The sequence below is a fragment of the Zosterops lateralis genome (genome assembly GCF_965231275.1).
Source record: "Zosterops lateralis genome assembly, chromosome: 2".
Lineage (NCBI taxonomy): Eukaryota > Metazoa > Chordata > Aves > Passeriformes > Zosteropidae > Zosterops > Zosterops lateralis.
The window spans coordinates 11,425,427-11,451,566 of NC_139763.1; the positions used below are offsets into that span (position 1 = coordinate 11,425,427).

General features: G+C 36.4%; 1 protein-coding gene across 10 annotated transcripts in view; it reads left to right on the top strand.

Moving 5' to 3' along the window:
• Window positions 1-26,140, top strand: part of DMD (dystrophin) — a gene marked incomplete at its 5' end in the record, with an annotated part of 1,168,120 nt that overhangs the window by 1,040,489 nt on the left and 101,491 nt on the right. For all 10 annotated transcript variants that reach the window (XM_083855614.1, XM_083855615.1, XM_083855618.1 and 7 more), the window contains one exon: window positions 11,530-11,590. In XM_083855614.1, coding sequence (XP_083711740.1) covers window positions 11,530-11,590 — 61 coding nt within the window. The remainder of the gene's footprint in view (window positions 1-11,529; window positions 11,591-26,140) is intronic.

The following is a 26,140-nucleotide window of genomic DNA, read 5'->3' on the forward strand; positions in this document are numbered from 1 at the left end:
AAAATGTGTTGACTTTGGAAATAGTCAAATCACTTAGAAAAATGGGCATTTGTGTTTGCTTATTTGTTCTGTCTCTCTTAGATGTGTGTGCAAATAAATAATCTTACCCATTAATGCAAAAGTTAGGTATTTGAAGCTCTGAAAAATCTGCAGAGTCCTTCCCACTCTAAAACTTCAGTTACTGAAAACTGTACATACAACTGTACATCAGTCCCATCTTTCATAAGCACCAAATTCCAGAAGCATCCCCTATCATGTACTATCACTGTGCCTGGGGAAAATAACATGCTTTGAAATGCTTTTTATGTACTACCTCTGCTGCATCCCTGCACATCTGGGATGGAAGCACATCTATGGGAGATGAGAGAATGCCACAGTCTTTGCTGTGCAGCACTGGTGTTTTTTCTGCAGCTCTACTTTTGGGGGTGAAAAAGTCAGACATAGAGGTTGTCAAACTGAATTATGCAGGTTAAATGAAGGTGAATTTAATTGTTTGTAGATTAGGTTTCAGTACATGGCAGACAGAATCCAAGTTGATCAGTCTGTGGTAACAGCAGAGAAAAGATAAATCAAAGCAATTTTTTATGGTTTTATTTTATTAGCTCAAAACTCACAGAGCATTTTTATCTAAGGAGCTGAGATACACATAAGATCAATGCAAACTATAATCAGCAAGGAAAAAAAGCAATCTATTGGCTGTTGCATATCTAGTTTTATGCCAGTAATAATCAGTTCATCCTCCCTAACTGAGCATCAACTTCCCCTCTTCCATACATGCTTGCTCATCTTAAGGTGCAAGTAATAATATCTGTTTATATTCTTGTATGAAAATTTATCCTTTTATAGTTGATATACCTCTAAGTAGTTCTGCAAAAAGGCTGGTACTGCAGTCAAGGTCACATAAAATCAGTGACTGAATTACATTTCTCTCCCATCTGAAAGAAATAAATATGATCTGCTAATCATGGTAACTTTTTCATGTGTTTGTTATTCTTTTGTACATAGAAATTATAGTATAATTTGTCTTTTCCGTCTTGGTTGAAACTAAAGCTGTGTGGGGCTATTGAAAACCTAGGACAAAAATAATGGGGAGTGATGCAGGGACCTCATATTTGTCATGCCCTGTGAGGCAAGGAGTGAAGTGGTAGTCCCTGTTTCTAAGCACTTGCAGCCTGTTCTAAAGGCTATTCATAGAGCTATTTCTGAAAGAGATTGGAAAGAAGGTGTGAGCTAGAGAGATAAGGAATGTAAAAGCAAAAAAAAAAGTATTCTTACTTGTGGCATTTTTAAATTAGAGACAATTTTTCTCCATTGTCTTTTCACGCAGTTCAACATTCTTTTTCCACTCTCTCATATTTTAAATAACCAGGTGCCAGTGTTTATCAATGCTGTGGCACAAGATAATTCAGATGTCTCCTGGTTGTAAGTTAAAGAGATAGTGGCAAAGGAATGGGATCCACTTGTGTCTCTCTCCATCAAGGCTTTCATCAGCCTCAAGTATAAAAGACTCTTCTCAAAACCAGTCCTTACTTTTCTCATGAACTTGCCTCTCTCCAGGCCTTCTGCATCTTTTAATGGGTTCTCTCACCTCACTCCTTGAGCTTCTGACCTTCGTGCTTGCCCAAACTCATTTTGCTCTGCCAGTGTCCATGGAGTCAGTCCCAGCTCCAGCTCAGTTCATTCCTTGCCAAGGACACAGAAAATCCACAACAATGGTTAAGATACATCCAATAAATGTATCACATGGGCAAGAGTTTATATCATGACTTCATGGAGTGAGTTTGTTGGTTTTGAAGGACTTGCTGTTTAATTAGAATTCTCTAAATCTGGGCATAAAAACCCAGCAAAAATAAGATATTTCTATTGAAGAAAAACTTGCAAATATTTAGCAAAGTAATTAAAAGAAAAACATGTGATCCTTTCATGGATGGTGATGCTTAATTTGGGAATTATATACAGTTATCGAGGTGTGAAAGAGTATCTGCAAATTTTAAACATATTGCCAGCTCCAAAGTTTTCAGTGACTCCTCTGGAATAATTTTACTGTTTTGACTTCACATTTATTTTTCTTTGTGATTCTGCCTCTTACAAAAAATGTGATTCATTGTCTCTTGTTGGAAGACCCACGTATTTATGTCACAATAGTTATTACTTTTTTTGAGATACAATAAATGAGAGGTAGCATTGATGTCAGATTGTTCCCAATATCATTTGCAGTGCTATTCAGCAATCACTCATACTTTTTAATGGCATAGTTCATTCATGTGCATTGCTGGTGATTGCTGAAAAATAGCAGGTGTTACATCTTTTAAAGCCATGAGCAAACCTTGTAATTTACTGTCCAGCCCCAGTATGAGCCATCTTTTAGTAAGTATAGCATGTCAGTGAAGTGACTGCATGAAACAGTGCTCACAGTATAACTGGGAATTAAGAATATGACTGGAACATTCCAGTGGTTTTCAAATTCAGACAGCATGGACTTTAGGCAACATGAAAAACCTGGGAATGCAACAGAAAGAACATTGAGGTTTGCAGGGCTAAAAGGCTGATATTCCCATAGCAAAAATTTTGTGATTCATATTTCCCAGGCTATGAGCTTTTGCTGCCTGCATATGTTAGTACCAGACTGTTAAATCCTCATACCTAAATATGGGCTAGGACCTGGAGATACCTAACGGGAAATACCTCACTGTGCCTTTCAGTTTTGGACTTGTAAGTAAGAGCAGCACTTAATTCAACACAAGATGGGGCAGCCTTAGCAGCTTCCATTCAGAAACAGAAAGATGATGAATGCTGGAGCCACAGTTTGTATTGTAAATGATCAGAATGCATCTGCTGCATTTTATATCAGATAATTGCTGCTTAAAAATGAAAAATACAGTCACAGAATTGGACTGTGTAACCTAGGTCTCTCCTTCTCAGGATAAGCTCTGAGCTGTTCAGGTTCAGAGCTGAGTCTTTTTTCTTATTATTTCTGTGCCTTTGTGTTCTCCCTCAGTTATTTAGGCCACTCTCCTGAGAAACTGGAGATGTGGCTCTGAATTCCTTCAAGTTGGGAGAGAAGTCAAGTAGTCACTTCTCCCACCACTGTGTGACTGCTCAGATTATTATGCAAAGCAAAGACTAGGGAAGCTCTTTGTTGCACAGGCAGATGTCTTTAAAAGGGCAAGTCCTGCTAATTGAGACATCCAGGTCTAAAAACGAGAGAGCTCTGTTACTCCTAGGACCCTTTACCCATCCATTTGACAGATTGTTTTCCAGTGCAAGCAACTGTATCTTTCTTCCTTATTTCTCACTGCATACATTGTATCATATTGTCTTTCAGATATACTTTTGACAAACAAACATTTAAGACCATACCCATTTATCCACATCCTTTGGAAAAATGGTTTAATATTTTTAGATATCACAGGGAATGTTTTGAGTTGAAAATACCACCTGGTAGTCGAATAAAGATGGAGGATAAGTGGATACAAACAAATTAGCCTGAGAATGCTCCAAAAGTAAAGGGATTTTATTATTATATTTAAATATATTTGGAAAAAATATGCATATATTATATGCATTTAAATATGGTCATATGTTTAAATGCATATAATATATGCATAGTAGCTAGAGGAGCCTGACTGCTAGAAAACTGTTTTTATACTTCAGTAGAAGTGTAAAGGAACTACATGTGCTTCTGAAAAAGGAACAACCAGCAAAGCACCAACAAAGCCAATTACACTTCACAGGTCTTGCCAGCGTGATTATCATGGAGAATTTCTAAGAACACTGGGCACCAATTCAACCTCAAGACTTGTGTGATGGGTACATGAGGTTTAACGTTAGGAGAAAATGCCTTCAGTCCATTTCTCCCTTGTTCAGAAAATGCCTTCAGTCATTTCTGCCTTTATAGCTGTAGCTATCACAGTCATAGCTAGAGCTTTTGATAGTGCTTACCTTGGCCTGAATGCTAAAGATCTTTAAGAGTAGTAAAACATTGGCATATTTTGAGAGATTATCTTTATGCTTACTTTTGGAATAAAGTTAGTAGAATTGATTTTATGGTGAGCTTTCATTTTTTCATTATGCATTATTCTCAGGCAAACCACAAAACATCTCTCTATAAATATTAATAACTTTTTTGATTTGCAATTAAATAGTATTTATTGAATACAAATTTTATATTTATATTTTTCTCTTTTCTGCTCTTTTGTGCTAAGTGATCCTATCTATGTAATACATTGGGATACAAATTTCTGAAAAAAATTGTAAAGTCAGTTTGCAACTGATGATGTTCTCCCCCTCTCTTCACTGAGAAGCAAGAAATTTTCCCTTGTAATTTTTTGTGTTTTGAGGAAAAAAAAAAGGGTTCCAATAAAAAATATTTTAGAATGGTGTTGAAAATAATCCAAATAATAATTCTAACTGTCTCTCTTGTGCTCTTGGCTTCAATATGTCGTCTATTTGAATGTGCTGTATAATATTTATTTAAAAGAAGAGAGGGACTTTTTGAAGGGAGTGGGTAGGCAATAAGCTATCTTATTTTTTTATAGCAGCCTAATTAATTTCTGTAATTTATCCTTGGCTGGCAGAATATCCTATATTCTTCAATGCTACAAATTTTACAAGTAATTAAATACTATTTTTTGCTCTTAATAAGATTCAAAAGATGCCTATTTATTGTCTATTATACTTTTGTCCACTCTCTGAATTAATATGTTGCTGAGACTGATTCTTCCCCCAAAAATTTTATGATCTTTTTGGAGATCTGTGAATCTACATGAAAACTGCTTAGTTTTTTTCACCCTGCCAAGTTTAACTCAGATGAATTTAACCACATTCCCATGTTGTCATTATTCATTTGTTCTGTTCAGTTTAGGACGTTCCTTTGTCCTCCAGGACTAAGATACAACAGGCATATTCTACATACGTATATCAGTTTTTTTCTGTTCTGTTTTGCTATGTAAGATGTGGAATATTTACCAAAGAATTATTTTTCGTTTTATCTAATTTAATTTGCCAAAAATCATCACTAATTTGATTAGACCATTTTATAACCTCATTTGATCAGCCAGTTTTAGAGACTTCATTTTTAAGAGCATAAGAGTGCAACACAAGTTAGCAATGTGGAGTACCTGTATCTTGGGGTACATGGGCCGTTATAGACTCTAACTGTATTTCTTTGCTCTATTTCAGTCAGTATTCTGCTATTAAACAAGTAGATTCTTGTATTTTTGCCATTTTACAGTCGTGTGACATTTAAGAAAATGAGCATTAGATGGATTTTATATTTCACGATTCAAAGTGGCATTTGGAAACTTCTGGAAACACTGTTCATGATTAAAGGTGTGCATTATTCAGGTCTTACCATATAATGTTGACCCTAAGCTGCAGATGATAAATCTGAAGTTAGCCATAAAGATTCCAGCAGGAAGTGTAAGATGGAAAAGCCTCTTTTAAGTCTTCTAAAATGACTGTCATAATTGGCTCTGATCATATGTTGAAATTTTTAATGACTAAAAAAATCTCTTCTTAGAGATTTTTAGTCATTAAAGATGACTTTTGCTCTGGTTAGAGGTGCTCTAAAAATGGTATATTTGATAAACTTCTAAATGGTATATTTGATAAACTTCTACATGTGTGCTACAGTGACAGGTGCTGACAGTGTTCCAGGGAAGTAGTGAGTGTTTGCTTGGGCTTAAGAAGGGCAGAATCCAAGCTGAGAAGGGGCTCTCTATTTCCAAAATGCCCATGAATCCATCCCCATGTGCAGCTGGGGCTTGAAGCAGAATAGACCCCAAGTTGTGTAGACCTTCTGAAAGGCAGGTTTTGATTGATGTTTCTGCCTTTTAGCTTCTCAATTGAGTAACTGATGTATTCTGACATCAGCTTCTCAACTACATCGTGCATTATTAGACCTCAGTGTTACACAACACGGTCTGATTGTTCATCACTCTTACCCAGTGTCGTGGTTTGAAAGCAAAACGAATGAGAGGCTCCAAGTCAGAAATACAATTTATTAAGAAGAAAGGTAAAAATTAAATAAAATAAGTGCAATAACACAAAGGACCACTGACAGAATCAGAATACAACCTGAGCAGGGTGGTGGAAGCAGTCCAGATGAGGTGCTCTTCCTGAAGCAGTGATCCCGCAGAAAGGTCTGGGAGCTCTGGTCCTCTGGGAATCCAGTAGGTAAGGGCTGCTTGTGCTGTCCCAAATCCCAGATTATATCCAGGTGAGAATGCTTGGCTCCTCCCCCTGGGCAGAACATCTCACAATGGGATGATGAGTTGTGAAGTGGGTCCTTGATGGCCCATTAAACAGAGATAACTCCTGGAGGGAGTTACCTGTGAGTCACTGGCAAGGCGTTGATGGGCCATTAGCAGAAGACAGGCCAAAGGCAGGGGGCCTGGGAAGACACTGCCCCACCTGGCTTAACAGTTCATGAAGATGGTGATAGAATAAATACTTTGTGTACATCCTACACTGCAACCCAGGACACCTAGAACAATAAAGTCACATAATTTAGAAATCAATCTAAATCTTTGGTAAAAAAACCTATCTTTTGCAGGTATATAGTGACATTTGCTGCAAAGGATCTCAAAGGGCTTGCAGGTTATGCAAACACTTCTGTTGTGTCACTGTCATGCAGATACACATTTTGGAGGTGGCATCCTGCCAGCCTGCATCATACACTGATTATGGTGGGGAAATATTGCTTTAGCATCTTCTCCAAGGAGGAAAAGCATGACCTCCTTATAGTCTCTGGAGAGCAAAGTATTTTCTCATTTATAATGGTGTCATCTGAAAATAATCAAAATGTAATACTCAGTGAATCTTCTTTGAAAAGTTAAGGTAGCTTACACAGACAGGAAATTCTGATTCTTGGGGAATGAGAGTCTTTTCTTGATGCAAAGATCATCTCATCTTTTTTTCCCTGCCTGCCTTTATTTGAAATCACGAAATCCATACCTTGCCGCAGTGAAAATAATTGGCATCAAAACAATCTTTATGTGAATAAATAAACAGTTTCTTAACTCTATGTTTGTATTAAGGTATTGATAATGCTAGGTAGAACAATGTCACACAGGTCACGCAGGTATAATTTCCAGGCTGAATCACAGAATTATTATCATTAAAATGTGAAACATGAACATAATTCAGCACCTTGCTGAGTTACAGACATTATGGCCACCAAACATGATAATGGGAACATAGAAATGAGCTCACCTTTAACTACCACAATGCTGAAAGGAATATATAATAAATATAATCAATTTCTAACAAAGTGAGAACAAAAATAATTGATAGGATACATGTAACACATTTATAACCACTTTGTGGTTTCTGTCCAAAACCCCTTAGTGAAAATTAAGTCAAAAGATTTTTTTTTAATTTAGAACTGAAAAAGTACACTCATATGGTGACTAGAAGTCTGTACTGACTATTTAAATACGGAACACTGAGAGTAACATTTAAATGTGGACATACCAAATTTACTTTTTCAATAGCTGAAAGAGAAATAGTTTACCATTGGTAAACATACATGTATTTTTCATTATGTTTGCAGTGCTAAAGTGAAATATTTATAAGATTATTTTTTTTGTAGTATCAACTACTATCATCCTATTTAATATTTCATTCAGATTCCTGCATAGATTAAAACAGCACTGAAGTTCAGGGAGCAAGCATGCCACAGTTTCATTATACATTTTGCCAACAAGTAAGAATGTCAGCTTACCATCAAGAACTCTGTTCACAGACAAAACAAGTCTCAGCTCTTAGAACACCTACAGAAAGAAATAAAACTCAAAAATTAGGTAACCATTAAAATATGTCAATGCAAATAGAGTGCAGGGAAATTCAAATTAACTCTTAAAATGCCCTGTATTTTGTTTTGGTATTTAATTTCAGTCACAGCATTGAAAGTAGCTGGGTGTATGGTAATGGGTTCTTACACTGTGGAAGCTCAAGCAATAAAACACTTTGGAACTACTCTCAGCAAACAGAAAATGTCTGCTTCTTGAGTGCTGGAGCACACAGGGACACTAGAGCATATATATAAAAAGTTTTTACAAGCAAGACTTTTAGGCGGACTCAACCATTTGCCTGTACTAGTTTTGTAATGGACAGTAAACCTGTATTGATAACCAAAGATAAGAAACTGCTGGTGTCAGCTTCTGGGCTTCTGCCAAAAATGAAATTATTATTCTCTATGTATAGCTGTAAAAAGTACTGCACATTTTGTCAATTCAAATTTATGCAAGGTTAGAATCATCCAGGAAACCAGAAGTGTATTATAGACAGCTTCACAGCAACCTCTTGAAGGAATACTAAATCCAATTATGCAGAACATCACAGAATTGTTTGTTATTCCTATAGCACTTAGCTCTCATGAAAGCAAAAGTATTTGTTCCTCTTCTAACAGATCAAGAACACTATCATATGTAAGATTTTGTGATAATAAGTTATGACTGCAAAGCTCTTACCCAGATTAATTCAGAAGCAAGAGAAGAAATACATCTTCTGAAAAATATGCAGCAATCTATTCTGTCCTTTAGCTATTGAATTAAAAACAAATCTTAAAGTGAAACAACTGTAACTTGGCAGTATTCTCATTGGGAATATTAATGACTGCTTGGGAGAGAAATATGTAACAAGGTCAATTTTTAGTTAATACTTAAGGGTATATTGTTTTCAAAAAATGATAAGAGTGTAATCTGATTCGAATTATTCCTCAGATAATGCCAATTGCCAGGAGTAAGAACCTTTACACTTGTCACTGAGTAATCATTTTAAAACTGGTTGATGGACAATATATTAGCACATATTAGGTTAGTATTACTGAATAAAAGCATGTAAAGAAGTCACATAGTAACTGATAGTGCAAAATGAAATAGTGATGATCTCTCTCTAACTCCTTGGCTTTTGTTTCCTACTGCCATCTAGAATAGAGAATATTGGATCAGTCATCAAAATTATATTTTTAGCAGTTTGTTTTCTTACAAGTAGAAAGAATATTTAAGCACCATGGTTAAGAATTTTGTATGAAGCTGAAAATGGGGTTAAAAGTTATTTTGAGATTTTTAACATCAAAACATTACATGATATTCTATTTTTGATACTTTTTACATTTTTACAAATCACATAACAGATTGTATCTTTACATCCTTTGAGGCTGTAGCAGAGCACAGAAACTGAGCAGCTGCAGTTCATGCTACCAGGAAGGGCAGCTCAAGGGACAGCAGCCTTGGCCATCAGAGCTCCTCAGCTGTGCAGTCTGTGAACAAGGAACCAAAGGATAGTGCCTGGCCCACTAAGGAGTATTTGATCATATATAATTTGAGTGTATATTTTAGTATTTGTATTTGAAAGTGCATATGGTTTTGTGCTCCTGTGTTTGTGGGCCATGCTACAGGCTTCGATGGCAGTGCAGTGTACTAGTTTTCCAAGAGAAGTAAAACACTGTAGTTAAAATTCTGGTTCTTGCACATTTTGAGAGTTACTGATTCTCATGGTTCCTCCCTTGACATTTACTTTTCTTCTTTTAAGAACACAAATCTGTGTAAATGTAAGTAATAGGAAAGCAATGACACTCAGCTTAGCTACAGATGGCTGGCTGGGAGTTGCAGACAACAGCAGAACATGCAGAGATGCTGAAGTAGAATTTTCAGAACTCCTTGGCCACCAGCAATCTGAAACAGGATTTTCAGATTTATGGAGAGAGACTTTTCATGAGGGCATATAGTGATAGGACAAGGGGAAACAGCCTTAAGATGAAGTAGGATAGGTTGGGATTGGGAGTTAGGAAGGAATTCTTTACTGCAACATTGGCAAGGCACTGGAGGGTTTGTCCAGAGAGGTGGTAGATTCCCCATTCCTGGTGATGTTCAGGATCAGGCTGGATAGGGCTCTGACTAATCTGGTCTAACAGCAGGTTCCCTGCCCTTGGTGGGCAAATTGAAACTAGATGATCTTTAAGGTCCCTTCCAACCCTAAGCATTCTAAGATTCTCTTTCTTCCAAATATATTTCTTCCTTTCCCTAACTTCTTAGCCTTCATGTATATGAAATTCATTCACCCTCTCCCCAGCCTGTATCCTGTTCCCACCAGTTCTTCCTTCTCCTCTTCAGACCATTGATAATGGCACCAGTTTCTCCCATGGCTGATTTGTGTCCCCTCTGTGGAGTCCCTAGTTTCCCTCTAGCCATCCTCACAATTCACGTGCAAAAGTAGTGAGATTTCCCTATATAGCCATTTTAGAAGCACATTTCATCTCTTTCCTCAAACTCCTATTTCCACATACTCCAATATGTGGGCAAGAGAGAGAAACTATACTTCATTCTACAGACTGACTTCTGCAAATTTGGTACAAAATAGATGAAATATCTATTTTGGCAGTTATTATTTGTGTGGATTGTGGTTTTTTGATTTTGATAAAGCAACTTGGGAGAGGCGTTTTTCAAGTACATTTTGAGTACGAGAGGGAAAGAAAATAGAGCCAAATGGTCAAGAAGCTAATTCCTAGTTGTCCTGGTAACAATTGCTTTCCATTGTGAACAGCAGGGGTCACTAAAAAGAAGGGTTATATTGGGTGAAGCAAATGGGGACTTTTTTCTGTCCATTAGGTCACTTTTCTTATGTTTTATGTTTTAATAGTTATATTAAAGAAAAAATTCTTGGTTCTACTTTATTTGATAGATAAAAAACTCTTAATAAAAATTATCTCCCTGATTAGGGCCTGAATTATAAATTATCTCTGCTTCTAATAAAAGGCAAATTATTTATTTATTTATTTATTTTTGACAAATAAGTTTTATAAAAACCTCTTTTGCAAAATATTTTCATTGTGTTGTAAGGTGATGTTGGCATATAATACCATGATAGCCAAGAGTGAGAAAATTATTTCCTCTCTATTTGTTGTGATCATACTGTCATTTTGTCCATTATTTGCTGTTATTGGAAGGCAGTAAGACACAATTAGTAATGTGGACAAATAAAAAATAAAAATGTCCACCATTTAGAACAAGTCAGCAAGAGAATAGCAAACAAAATACTTAGATGGTCTCTCAGTGTAATGTCACTCGACATAAAATATAAACAAGTGCATAATTCTGTTCTTAGAAGGATGGGAAGTGCTGACCACACAAGGAAAGAAATAGAAGAAAACCCAGTCAAACACCTTAGCAGGAGGAGTTCTATAAAAAAACATGCCAGAAAGATAGGTTGCTTGCTCTGCTTCGTATCTGTTCTGTAAGCTTAGCTTTCAAGGAGTTTTTGTATTTATCTTTGCAGCTGAATGAGTTCAATTTCTCCCAGATTAGGACAGAAGTTTCAGAACAGCAGGTTAATCCTCTCTGCCTTCACGGGCAACTGAGCAAACAGACCTGTATCAACGTGGCCCAGTGTAAAATTGTAATTCTGGAGATTAACGTTGTCTTTCCTGTTTGACCTCCACGTTTCTCTTCTAGGCATGTTTGTTTGTATGTATGAATGTATGTGTGCAGTTATTTATTTATTTATTTGCTTGTTTGTTGTTAACAGCTTCTGTCCAAGGCCCCTGGGAGAGGGCAATCTCACCAAACAAAGTGCCGTATTATATCAAGTGAGTATAAACAGTAATTCATTCCAGCTGTTTACATTTCTTATTTAAGAGGAGAGAGCCATTTTCTTAAATGATTGTGGGCTGCTTCTATAGTGTCTAAATGGGAAGGACAAAAAACTGGTAATACATTTCACAGAAGTGTGCTAGTTATCTAAAAACACAGTAGGATGCACTGATTTGTACTTTGCTTGGGTTTATGCTACTGTAAATCACCTGCAAATGAAGTAAAGCTTCGAGGTACCTGGATTATAGTTCAAATTGTGCTGTTGCCCTCCGTGTATGTGTGGCAGGTTTTGCAAAACCAAAAAAAACCCCAAGATTATGAATTGCAGCTGTAAATGTGATACACTAGGGGTTTTTAAACCCTATAATTTTAAATGGTTTGTAATAATTTATTAAATATTAATTTTAATAATGTATAATGGTTTTAAATGCATATACTCAATACTATGAATTCCTTTAGGAATAGTACTTGGTAAAGTGCATAGCTGAGAAATTACATGGGGCAATTAGTCCCTGAAGCCTAATCTTTTTGAGTTTAGTTCTCAAATTAAGCTAGCTTGCTTTAAGAGATGTGTCTGCACAACAAATGAGAAGAACATTTTTTAAAAAGCACATTTTGGAAATACCTGCTTCTCATGCCCTAAACAGAGCCACCCACACGTCAACAAAAAAAAAAAGATGGTTTAATACATTTTTTCTTCTCTTTTGAGTTCTTTAATTGTAACATGTGTTTTGAACTACTTATCCAACTTCTGAAGGAAACAGGTGATGCAATACCAGCTATAAACACTGTAGTGCAAGTAACAAGACATGGGTATTGTTTAAGATACCTATTTCCATGGTTCCTCTTTATACTCCCTAAACTCTGCAAGCTCAACTAGTGTTGCTGAAGCTATTTGGTTGCAGAGGACTCTTGCAGTGCCACTTCAGTTGCAACTTTCACAACAGGGTGAACTTCTACAGCAGCCTTTTTGACTCAAACAAGTATTTGAGTTATGCAAGAAGGAAACTCTGTGGTGCAGTTCAGAGGTTCAGTTATACCTGGCTAAGCTGGTTCACTGTTGCATTAATCTTGTAAGTTTTCTGATGTTTGCATTTGGCTATGAATAATGAAACAGGCACAAAGAAACTGGAAAGCTCTGTCAAGAAGGAGGGGCAGTCTACCAGAGACAGGTTGGAAACCAAGTCAATGCTCTGACATTTAAGACTGAGTTTATGGCACTAACATGAGAGCAAAGATCTTCCTTTTCTCTTTCACATGGCATGACTTGACATTTTAAGGAGTTTGGCAATTCTTAAAGCAGGCACAAAATGCCCTTCATGCTGTGCTTGGCACCTCTGTCTGTGCCACTCACATCCAGCAGCCAGGGTAACTGCTGGTCTTGCTTATTCCTCCCTACCTTTTAGTCTTCTGTTCTAGGCCATTTACAAATTCAAAGGAATATGTTTATTTTGTTCATTTTGAAAACCATTTTAATAGCCATAAACAATTATAGCATTATGCCATGGATCCCGATTTAGGACCCTGCCAGCTACACTAGTTTGTCACAAATGAGTGATTCAGATCACTTGAAGAATCACTGTCAGAAGTGGTAACAAGAGTGGGTTTAATATGAATTTATAAAAGTGCATCTTAATAGAGTTCAATGGCAAGGTTCACTCTATACAGTTACTATATTATACAAATGAAAATCAAATTCAAATCTATTTAAAATTATTTACACATTGACCAAAGAGCCAAAGGTTGTTAGACTCTCCGCATGGGTCATGAGTTTCAGAGCAGACCCCCTTGCTTTCTGAAGTCCTGATGGAGCTTAGCTGTAGCTAGGTCCAGACTTAGTCTCAGACTTGGACAATGGCACGTGTCTAAAGGAATTAACTCCATGGATTTCATTAATATTTATTTAGCATGCTACCAGCCACTTACCAAGGATCCATAAGTAAGGGGTTTCTCCACCTTGGGTAAGGAAGGATTTGTTAGTCTCAGGTAAGGAATCTCAGTCCTTGAGAGGAGTCCTGGCTCCAGGGGAGAGTCACTGCTGTGCAGTCCGGTTCTAGGTAAGAGAGTCCAATCTGAATTGGACTCATCCGAGGATTGGTTGGTTGTAGAAAGGTCTCTGCCTAAAGGAATAACCTTGAGAGTTGTCCCAGGGCAAGGGGAGGTCACTGCCATGCAGCCACACTGCCCAGCAGGGAGAGCTCAAAGATGGCTCCCTGAGGCTGTCAAAGCTAGGGCATAAAGTGGTTGGCTTGTAATCAAATTTAATACAGGAGGGATGGTGTGTGTGAACCTCCTTGTACCCTCAGCCTTCTTTGTTCTCTGATAAAAGACTCTTGGAAAAGCCACCTGCTATTCATGCATTACTCAATTACACAATCCGTGTTCCAAGCTCGTGTGCATCAATGCTCTCAGGGTCACTCTGCCCCTTTGGGAGTTTCTAGAAGAGTTGGCCTGGCTGCAGCTCGGGTCTTTACTTGCTTTGAAGCCTGTACCAAATTACTGATAGTTTGGTTAAGGGGTCAAGTACATCTGTCATACATTACTAGTTTAATTAAAGTTTTAATTTAGCCACATCTTTTATAGAAAAACTTGCTGTCCTTGAGATGTGCAACAAAGCGGTCAAATTTCAATGCATCTAACTGAGCTGATGTATCTATTGCCTTCCCCAGCTATCCTCAGTCATTTTTTAAATTCATTCTCATCACTCATATTTCATATTTACAAACAACTAAATTGTTTTCTCTACCTTTTTGGCCTTTAAAATAATCACTTTTATTTTTATTTTTGATGCATTACTTCTTTTTTAGTTATTAATACTCCAAAAGAACTTAATGAAGACTAAGAAGATACAGGTAGCATTCTCTTCATGTTTACATAATTTTCTTTCTGTCATCCATGTAGAATATCAGCGTTAGCCCTCTTCATTAGCCAGATTCGCTACACCTTTTACTGGTTTTCATTTTATCTGATTTTTCCTTGATGCTTAACCGTTTTATCTCATCGCTTTCCCATTTGTGATGATATTGTACTCAATAATCCCTAAATCAGGCAGTACTTCATGCTAAGTCTTCAGCACCAATGTTTATTTATGGTTAGGTATCTTCAAAACCTGTGATTTTCCTGGTTAAAATTTCATTTGTGTACAGCTGATTAATCTGTAGCAACTGGTTGCTTCTAACACTAGCTTTTTCACACCAGTTGGTCTTGAGATTTTTTGTTCAAATTGTATTTGTATAAGCAACATTGCCATGGACACAATTATCATGATTTTCAACAGTGTACAACCTGCTTCAGCTGTTCCAGGTATCTGGAATTTGGTGGTTCCTTGGCCTAGTGTCAGCCCCATCAAAATTGCGTTTCAATGGCCTTGCATCAGCTGCTGCATTTCCTTCCACCCTTTCATGTGCTTCCTTCCTTATGGAGATGACAAGCTAGACCAGAACTTCAACCTCACCTTTCTCTTCCCCAGCCAACTGAGGAAATCTAGTTTTTGTGTTCCAGGACAGCAGAATATCCCAAGCTGCAGCTGGACATGGCTGCTGGGGCACTGAGCACTCGCTCAGACCATGAGGTGCTACCGAGTTAAAAAACCCCTCTGCTTTGCCTCTGAGGTAAAACACATAGAATTGCTTGAAAACACATTTTATCCAATCCTTTTCATTTTGATCTTTTTTCTCCTTGATATATTTCTTGTGTCTAGTGCAGAATTTAAAGGTTTTATTAGATTACAAAAGGAGAGGACTATAAAAAAATAGTTTTCAGTTTAATCAGTTCTGTTCTTTGAAGACCTTGATCCTGCTCTTACTGCAGTGCAACCTAGAAAATGGAAAATAAGAAACAGGCACAGACATGTCTGTACTCTTTATTAATGTTTTAGGTACTCATTAAAATTTCTAAATTTAAGTTTTTAGAAGACAAAACAGGCAATTACTCCACATTACAAACCTGAAAAGCAAATGGAAAAAATGCATACCTCAAAAACTACTGAATATGTGTCAAAAGATTTTTAAAAGTCTCAAATTCTAAAAAAGGCAGATAATAAACTTAAGGAGGCTGCAGATTTTTACATTGTAATTCAGGTTAGATCACATTTTAGCAGAGCTCACCACATGATGAAAGGGATCTCATATGTGCATGCATGCACATGCATATTCTTATCTTCCAATCAAACAGATAGAGGAGCTACTCCAAAGCAGTGACAGGTAACAAATCAAGTGTCTACTTTCCATTTTGCAGCACCAGAAGAAGTGTCTGGTCCAGCTGCATGACCCAACCCCTCTGCAGTGTCTGTCCTCCCAGGGCACAAGGGGACATTAAGCAGCTCTACTCTGAACCGTGTTTGCATCTCTCTTGTGTGTCTCTTATCCTCTGCTCTGCTCTGCTAGGAGATCCCTGTTGCCTCAGATTAAAGAGGAGGAGTGGGATTGAAGTCTGCAACATACTTTCTCTCTAAAAAAATATTCAAGAGTCCTGCCATTGTGAATGTGTTAAAATCTAGTAGGTGTGACTTCTATATTTGTACTAATCTTTGACATTATTCTTCCTCCATGTATCTAGCTTGCCAGTTAATAGTGTCTGTCTTCTTACCCTCTTGCTGTGCCCATTCTTTTGAAGGATTTAAAATGCTTCTGCAAAAATACAGTAGTCTTTCATCTCAGTGCTTCCCACAAAGGAAACCTTCCAAGTTATTTCCCAGCCAAGCTTATTTTCTTATACAGATTATAGCAGTTCACTGAACTTTGTCCTGCTGAGGACAAAGCTGGATTCTCAGGAGCACAGCTTTGACTCCTTGAGAAGATCCATGTGAGGCTTTCTCTATAAATTAGCTATGCAATGAACTAACTCCAAGGACAAGGCATCTCCATTTGCTCACTCTCTTCCACATTGCAGTTTCCTATGAGAATTTTTGATATGCATTTAATGTATCAGCTTGTGACATACATTTTTGCTAATTTCAGATCCTTCATTCTTTCCCTACTTCACACTGGAGATCTAGCAGACCAGTTTCTATAAACATATTTCTTTGTTGTCTTAATTTTTAATCTCCTTCTCAATTGTTGTTTAGCCATGCAGAATTTCAACACAGAAAAAAAAAGCTAAGGCCCCTGAGTTTTCATTGTAAAAGCAGACAGATTAAAGCCATGATTCTTTTACTTTTGTTCAACTTAGAGACAGGATAAATGAATGTATCTGAATTAAATTCTGCTAAGATAAAAAGTGAAGAGATGCTGTTCTGAGAAAATCACTTGGGTTAATTGTTTCTTCTGCAGAATGTAGATAAGTACAAGGCACAAAGGGAAGTAGCAAATATCTGTCAGACAGAGCAGAGAGAGACATGGAGAACCATAAATAAATAATGTATGATTATGTATATGTAGTGAGTGAAGTTGTGAGCAAGCTATGAAAACTATGTATATGGCTGACAGTTAACCTATCTACAAAATAAAAAAAATAAATAAATAATAATAAAAAAAAAGTATTATTTTGGCTTCTTAAAAGCATCATTATTACGATTTTTTCCTGTCTTTCAATGCTGAACTCTACATAGGAAAATTGAAACTATTGTGAAGAAAAGAAAAAGTACAATACTTTTCAGTTTGCCTTTATGTGATGTAAATTCTGTCTGGCATAAAAACCTAAATAATATTTCTTAGAGGTTTGTCCTAGCATAGAGATTTTCTTTATAATTTGTAGGGTTGTGAAGCCTTGGTTCCAAAACTTGTCACAAAAATTTAAACTCAGAGTGTAAATAAATGAGAAATCCTGAGCCTTTAACTACCTTTATAATGAAAGCAGAGGTTATAAACAGATGTGTTCCTGCTGACTGAGCGAGAGCACTCAAGGAAGATATCGTGGGTCTGCTCCTCGTTACCATCTGTCGGCAGGGAGTTACTGCCCTCACATCAGAAGCAACTGAAGGGGATTTAATTTGTTTTTAAATTAATTATAAGTACTCAGCAGCAATTTTAGTATATCATAGCTGGTGTGGGGGCTGAGGGCAGGGCTGTAGCCTCTGGTTTGGGGCAGTGAGTGAGGGAAACCTATGTGCTTTCCCTCCATAACCATAGTGCCTGTTGTGGAGGATGGAGAGCAGCTTCCTTGGGCACCTACACAACACCTGGTCCTCTTGATGGGACACTGCTCATAGTTAAGTGGAGAGTAAAGCTCTTAAGCTTTGTTTTCAAATTCATTCAGTGCAAATGTTCATGAGCAGTACATAGTCTTAAGCATTACAGTGGGCTTAAACAATGCAAGGGTGATTTTTTTTGCAGGTTAAATCTTAAGATATGTTATGCAGATAATGAGCTGGCCAAGAATTTTAGATGGAGTTTGATTTTTCTATTTTTCTAATTACAGGGAACATAGCAACATTTTAAATCTATTAAATCCAGCTAGTCATTGCTTTCTAGCTCTGGGACTAGGAGATTAATATATGAACTGTTTTTATAGACAATGGTGTGAAAAACTAAACTTTTGGTACTGTACAAGGAGTTCATGCATTTATAGTGTAGTAGAATATAATTACATACCCTTAAATATTTCACTTTTATCGTAGCTGAAGTCGTTACATTTATTGTAAACTGAATGTGATTTTTGCTTGAATTTTACTTCATTTCTATTATCTTCATTTTACTCCAGTTGTTAAATGTAGCCTGGCGACACTTAACTGAAGTAAATGAATGAAAAATTACATAGCCAATATAAGCTTTACAAAGTTGAGTGACATCTATACAATATGGTCCTATTTTATAGAGTATATGCCAAATCTTCCATTAAAAAGTGGATTTTACAGCTGCTCCTGATAGCTAAAATATATTGCCATCTACTCAAAGCCCATCTTTAAAACAGTGTGCTTAATAAGCAGGATTCTAAAATAGGAATTATGTTTGATTTCCACTGGAATGCTTTGAACTTGAAAAGATTAGACACATTAAGGAAAAAAATAGAAAGATTTGCCTGTCAGAATTTTCTTTTTTTTTAAGATCAATTACATACTTAATTTAGATGACAGACAAAAAGACAACTTCTGACAACTGTCCAATGTAATATTCAAGGCAATGGGGAACAATATCTCAGATTCCTTACATATTCGTGTTATATCAGAAGTCTCATACTTCCTTTTTTTCCCTCCAAAGACTGACAGCTTCTCCAAAGCAGCACTTGTCACATCCATTGCCTGCATTGCCCTTGGTCCAGTGTCCCTTCTAATGCAGCCAGTTCCACAAATAAGACAATTCCTCCATTTCACAGAAGAAAAATTCCATCCATATAATAGGGGAGTCAGCATTAAATTTATCCCGCTTCACCTACTGTGCCTTTTTTTGTCTTTGTGATCTTGTCAGTCTAAAATATGGCAGGAATGTAATTACTAATTGTGCTTTAAGAAAGGTCTCAATACCAGTGAGAAAGCAATGGGTATAGCCAGGTATAATTTACATTTCCAGCTCTATTTGCTGTGGATGCACAGCCTTGGCTGACCGAGGAACGTTCTCATATTGGCACCTGAGCCCATGCAACAACCCAGAGCAGACAGAGTGCAATAATCAGCCACGCCAGCTGGGCTCGGTCTGTTTCCCTAAGTGGCCTGTCTGTCAGGGCAAGGTCAGGTGTTTTCCTGGATTCTTTCTCAAAATTAATTCATGGATCCTGCTCAACTGTTCTTGAATCTATTCTTTCTCTGACCTTCTAAGACACTTGTTCTCCTGCTGACTGCAATAAGTTTGTATTTTTCAGAATATTCTCCACCCATCTTTACAAACACTTCTTGCCATGAGAGATTTGTTTAGTCTTTACTTACTGAATCATGATTATGGATTATTGGGCCCATTTTTCTCCTAATGGGATGCCTTTCAATGATTTTTTTTTTTCTTCTTGTCAAGTAATAGCTGAAATCAGTTCTGTGTTGCACATCAGTCCTGTGATATCTTTAAACCTTAAATCTTGAGAACTAGTTTTTGTATATACTACACTTAGGAGCTACAGATTCTAAGGGAAACATAAAATTAATTAATTGAGAACTGTATAAATGTCAGTAAGCTTGCAGTTAGACTTAAGAAAAGATTCTAATGAATAGGTTAAGAATTACCAAATCATCTATATTCATTTTGCTTCTTTCTCACTTTCTGTTTTAAAAGTTGAATTTTATGAGATAAATTATGGTTTCAAACATGATCTTTAGGATTGGCAGCCTCCTGTATGCTACTTATTTGTTTTGAATTTCAAATATTCATTAGATAAACTTTTACATTAGGTAATCTTTGGCTAGATAATTTAAGAAAAACAAACCATAAAAAATGCATCTCATCTCTGAATGAATTGCTTTTCTTACAAGTAATTTTTGTAACACAAGAATTCGTGGCATTGCATTTTCCATGGCAATTGAGCTCAGAAAATGAGATTATGGTACAACACAAGCAGCACCCTTTATATAACGAGCCCAGCAGGGTCACCGAGTGGTGTGCACAGCCTACAGAGTAGAATAGTGAGTAGAGGTCAAACTTTGCTCATTATCACCTACCCACTCTGTGTGTCAAGGTCCTCCCTCCTCTTTTTCAGCAGGACCAAAATTTGTTAGCATAAATGCCATATGTAGGTGTTAGTTTGGGAGCTTGAGGGGGGCACAAACTCAATACAGCAATAAATTACTAAGACTTAAGGTTGTTCTAACCTTAAGTCTTAGTAATTAAGTATGTGCAAAGTTGTTATTTTATTCTTCACTTTTTTGGTTTTATTCTTCACTTATGTTCTTCACACTTTATAATGTGAACTTATGCCCTATTATGTTAATGAGATTAAATGGTCAATTGAGTTGTGGAGTTTAATGTTAATTTTTTATGCAGTAGGCAAAGGTTTTTAAAGAAATCTAAATATTTAAAACCATGATAATACAATCTCATTCAGGTATTTTATATTTACCTAGATGTCTGCTACGATAGTTCCTATTATTTCAATGTTTACATATTAGATATCTGGCTAGTAAATAATCCAGATTGCCTTTTGAATTTTATTATGTATTTGTCTCCTGGTTTTTTTACCAAGGTATTTTTTCTGTTCACTATTGCAGAGCTAATACAGGAGTAGAGGGGCAAAGATACATTTTCCTGTGCTTTATTTTTCAACAAATTTAATTCAATTTTTTTTCCTTAAAAGCTGAATTATTGGAGAAAATGTAAAAATTTTAATGCTTGAGGGTTATGACACTCTGCATGAAGCATACTAAGAAAAATTGTAAGAAAGAAATGTTATAGGCATGGAATTAAAATGTAAAGGCTAGCTAAAAAATTACTGTTTTGCATGGGAATAGATAACTTTATACAAACACCTCAACTATATATGCAACATGGAGCACTATGATAAGATTTTAATCATAACCCAAAGCTTTTATAGTTGAGACATGGTTGTTATACTTTGTTAATGATTAAGAGATGCTTTTGCAGCAGAAACTTGCTCATAGACATCTCAAGGAGATGTTTGCTTAAGGGTAAATGGTCATACAAATGTATTGACCTGAAAAATATGGAATAAAGAAATATGAGGAAGATAAATAAAAATAAAATAAATTTCAATTGAATAAAAACACTGAAATACTGAAATATTTTTTGTTTCCAAGCACTGTTTTCCATTTTCCAATGGCATCATGGAGGTTCTATTAGGAAAGGGATACACAATTTAACAATGTAAAGAATGTGACAAAAGGTGAACAGATTCTGCTGCACACTGAAAGACAGAAAAACTGCACCTTCATTAGAAAATCAGAAGCTACATATGTCCTCCCAGATCAGTGATTTTTATCTACTGTTTCATCTTCAACTTAAGTCTGCTTAATTGCCTTTAACTTTAGGACTTCATCAATGGCATTGCTCTTAGGTGACCTTACCTATGCACTTTTTTTGAAAACATAGGAAAAAAGTGAAAGCAATTGCAAATGTGACTTGATGCAATAACAGCAGCTGCAGTAAACAGGATACAGCCATAAAGAGTGGATATGTCCCTAAGGAAACCAGTGTGTAATTTAGTTTCAGATATAAACATAGAGAAAATAACAATATGAAACAAACTCATAGGTGAATATTCCCTCAATGAAGGGTTCACTTGAAGGTCTAAAAATGCAAATTTGATAGGAATCTTAAGGTTAAAAAATACCTTATATGCCCATATTTGCATTCTGTTACTCCGGGACTCCCTCTGCTCAAACAGTTAAGGAACAATTTGAAAAGTGTTTAAAGCAAAATTCTCATCACTGAGGGTTTCTTTTTTTAATCCTGTTTGCTGAGAATCCCTGGAATGTATAAATCATGTACTGCATTTGATAAATATGATTAAACAGCTAAACTCAGAGAAGTTCTGAAGTAAAGAAGCCTACATTTATGGTAGTTTTTCTTACATCTTGATTACAGTGTTGCATGTCATTAATTTGCATTTACTTCTGTGCTTGAAAGCATCCTCTGCTTCCATTTTATCACCAGCTCCAGTCATACTGCAGTTGCCAATTTTACTGAGCAGATTTTGTTAGAAAATGAGAAGTTCCAATGTGAAATACTTTTATGTATATTAATCAGCTTTTAGCTACCACAGGATGTTCAATTACTTTTTTGCTCTGTTTTGCTGATCCTTGACTATAAAAACATAGTCATTGAATATTAAAGTTTGCTTTCACAGCAGTGTTGATATTCAATGTGCCTTCTATAAGACAATGCTAGTTCAAGTTCATTTTAAAAAATCTGAAATTTTACACAGTGTAAAATATATAACTAAACTCTGTAGCTGAAATATCATTTAAAGATATTCACCAACCAAGCCTATAAGCTTTGGGGGTTTTGTTTTTGTTTTTTTTTGGTTTTTTTGTTGTTTTTTTTTTTTAATATAAACCCCACAATGGTGGTTTCAATCAGTATAGAGGGTTTGTATTTATAATTCAAAAATTGCTGTGTGTTTTGTAATTGCCTTTGTGAAGCACAAAGGAAAAGCTGGCTCCAAGTGACAGCCATATTCTGTACTTTCAGAGGTAACTGAAAAGCACATTAGACAGCTCTAAATTTTGTCTGGATTCAAATTATATAATTTTCTTGAAGTAGCCCTAAACTAAAATTATACCAGGCACAAATCTAAGTAAACATCAATTTCAATATGCTTGGATTTTTGCTTTTTGAGGATTCTGAGGGGGTTGGTTTGTTGGTTTATGTTTTTTTGGGGGGGTTGGTTTGGTTTGTGGTTTTTGGGAAGATCTTGGTTTTAGGGGCTTTTTTTTTTTTTTTTTTTTTTTTTTTTTTTTGGTGAACAATGTTTATAAATTACTACTCAACCAGTTATAAACTATATGGTCTGTCCCCATCAAAGAAAGGCATATTCATCAAGCTGCTGTCATAATACTGTGCAGCAGTAGGAATTCAGAGAAAAGGGCTTGTCACAGTGAGGGAAATAGGATTGAAAAACACTATTTGTTTGAAGGAGAAAAGTCTTGTTTGCAACAAGTTTCTTTGAAGTAATAGCAAGTTACAGATGGTATATTTCACAACAAGAAATTAGCAAGGGACATCAAGTAGCTGGGTACTGGAGAACAAGTCGATTTGCTTAACTTCTTCAGTCCCTTATACATTAGGAGCATATCAAAATGACTTGTTGAGGATTTTAGATTTCTAGTGATGTATTTTCTTTGAAGCTTATCTGCTCCTTCTTTCCTTACATGGAAGTTTCTCTTCAGGACTGCTCTTGATTAAACAAAACAAATCTTTTCTCTAACACTGTTCAATATGCAGAACATTGCCCTCCTTCTTGGAATTTGTGTCTTTTTCTAGTCCATGGTTTGTTATTTTTTCCCCTGCCCAGTCATTTCTAGCTTCTGTTCCATTTTCTCCTTAAAACAGCTCTTAATAAGGTCACTAACAATTTCCTGCTGTCCAGTTCCAAGAATCTTTTCAGTGTTCACTTTCTTCTAGGTCATTCCACCACTTTCAACAAACCATCTTGCTGCTGTCCTTTCATGCCTTCTCTTGGCTTGCTGTCAGGCTTTCCCTTGTAATAATTTACTGTTTGTTTCATCCTTATGCTCCCTTTGCAGATCCACTCCTCCCACTGGAAACTCTGCCTCCAGTCCACCACCCTCTTTATTCTATTTCTCACCTCTCTTTTCATAGTTTTGTTTAATTTAGTTATGCTGATAACTTCTAAACTTGTTAATTACAGTTTTATGTCCTGTTTATAGCATTTTCCATTAGATGGTTATTAAGTCCCAAGCTCAAAATAGATGTTTTCTCTCAAACACCAGTGTTTCTCTGTTGACATTTCTATTATTTTACACAATGTTTTACTGCTTATGTTGGCTATCCCATGCACTTTATGCCTGCTTACACATTTAGTGTTGCTTGTCCTTAAGATAATTTATCTCCTTTTCCAACACCAAACAACTATATTTTTTTCTGATTTCTTCTGGGAGAATTTTACTTGGTACTCAGTTGCTCTGATTAGCAGTAATCTAATTCAGCCTCAGTCATTATTGCCTCATTAAAAGATGCTGTGAACACTGTATTAACAATAGTCATAAAGTGAATTGCAACAGCTGAAAAAATTTTATTGCACAGAATATGAAATATGTGAGAAGAGCTTAGAAGTTGTTGGAGGCACTCTTACTCTTTTCATCACCTAATTCCATATTACATCTTGGAGCATCTTTATTTTTCAGTTATGTACCAGTGAACGTTTCACTGAACCTCTGCACAAAAGGCAGATACTTTTTACATTCTACCCATTCACATGGATTAACAGATAGTAACAGGAGCAAAAATATTCCTTTCTGATCCAGGTGTCCAATATGTGTTGAAGAAGCCTGAGGTGATCTTGATCCCATAGAAGTCTTCATGCCAGAAGGGTCCACTAATTTAAACCCCTTGAATTCTTTGTCCATCAGTGTTGGCAGGGAACTTTGTCAGAAATACTACTTTCTTATCTGGAGAATGAATTTTTAAAATCTAATTGTCTTGGTAATGGTGTTTAGTAAAAATTTTCTGTGAGGCAGTTCTCTCAGATTACTTCTATTTCAGACTAATTCCATAAATTCTAAACCTTTGTGTATTGGGAAGCTACCAAACTTTAATTTACAAGTGTCAGTTTGTTAATACATATCAGTTCCATATTTGTAAATTACTGTTTGCTTCTGGCTCCCTCTGAATTTCAGCTATCTGCTAAGGTTTTTCCTACTGAGTAGAAGAGAGCCTTGTCCCTTCTTGTTCTGAGATAATATATCATAGGGCAAGGTCTTGCAGAAGTGTGGATTAGCCCTGAGCCCACTCAAGAGCAGCCAGCTGCCTCATAGCTATGCATCCCACCAGGTACAGCTGCATTCAGCAGCAGCACAGAGCACACAGGTATTATCTGCAAAAATTACAGTCAATGGCATTTTCAGCATCAAGCCCTTCTCTGAACAGCCCTGTATGAAGAGAGTTTGCTCACTGAAGAAGGTCTTTAATGACAGTGTGTGCAGTGTCCTCAGAGCACCCAGTTACTTCTGCACAAACCTAACAGCAAGAGGAAAACAAGTTCTGTGTTAATGAATCACGGTCAGAAAAACTTACAATCAGACTTGGTAGACACCATTCTCAGTCAAATCTGTATTTTTTTGTTGTATTTCTCTTTAGTACAATACCATGAAATTCCAGCCGTCTTGAGTGCAGAGCTGTATTTAAGTACAGAGGCTTACACAATAGCCAGCAATTCAAGGGCAAAATTGGCCAGGCCATTTTAAAACAGCACTGGAGTATACCAATAAACTCAGAGTGGATTTCATGCTGGAAGAAAGTTCAGCTACTCATTAAGCCATAGTTTATCATGAATGAGAATTTAGAAAAATATTTTAGCAGCTATTCATCCTCACACCAGTCACACTTCCAGCAATCTCACACTGAACCAGAGACGTAGCAAAAAGACAAATCAAGTCCTTCACCAGCTCAGCTCTTCACAAGAGAAGGCAAGTTTGCTTTCTGTTAATGCAGGATGCAACACAATGGATCTCAACTCTAAATTAGATTCTCTAAGCAGTGCTACAATGGAGATATTTAATAATAACAATTAGTCTGTATAATGTACTCTCAGCAGCTGTTTGTGATGCTTTTGATTGCAGTATGCTTTCCTCATTGCAGTCAGTACTACTGACACGCTGTTAGCAGCATAGCACCTCCTTTATATGCTCAGACATTGTCCCAAAATTAGAAATGGTAGTTGCAATTTTTTTTTCTTCTCATGAGAGATGTATGCTCATTATTTGCAAGGGCTTGCTGCATTAAAAAAGAGATTACTATTACTATCTATGCTGGGTTTTTTTAAACATCATCTACTTATCTCAGCACTTCAAAATTAACAAGTAACAGCAATACCCCACTAACTTAAATCAGAACCATGTCCCAGCACCCACTCAATTTATTTTTGTTTGTCAGTTCTTCAAAAACACCAACTCTATTTTCAAAATCCTAACTGCTTTTCTGAGCTGGTATTTAGCTGATTTTTTTTTTTCCTGGCAGCATTGGCACTTGTATTTCCCCTTTGCTGGAACTGCT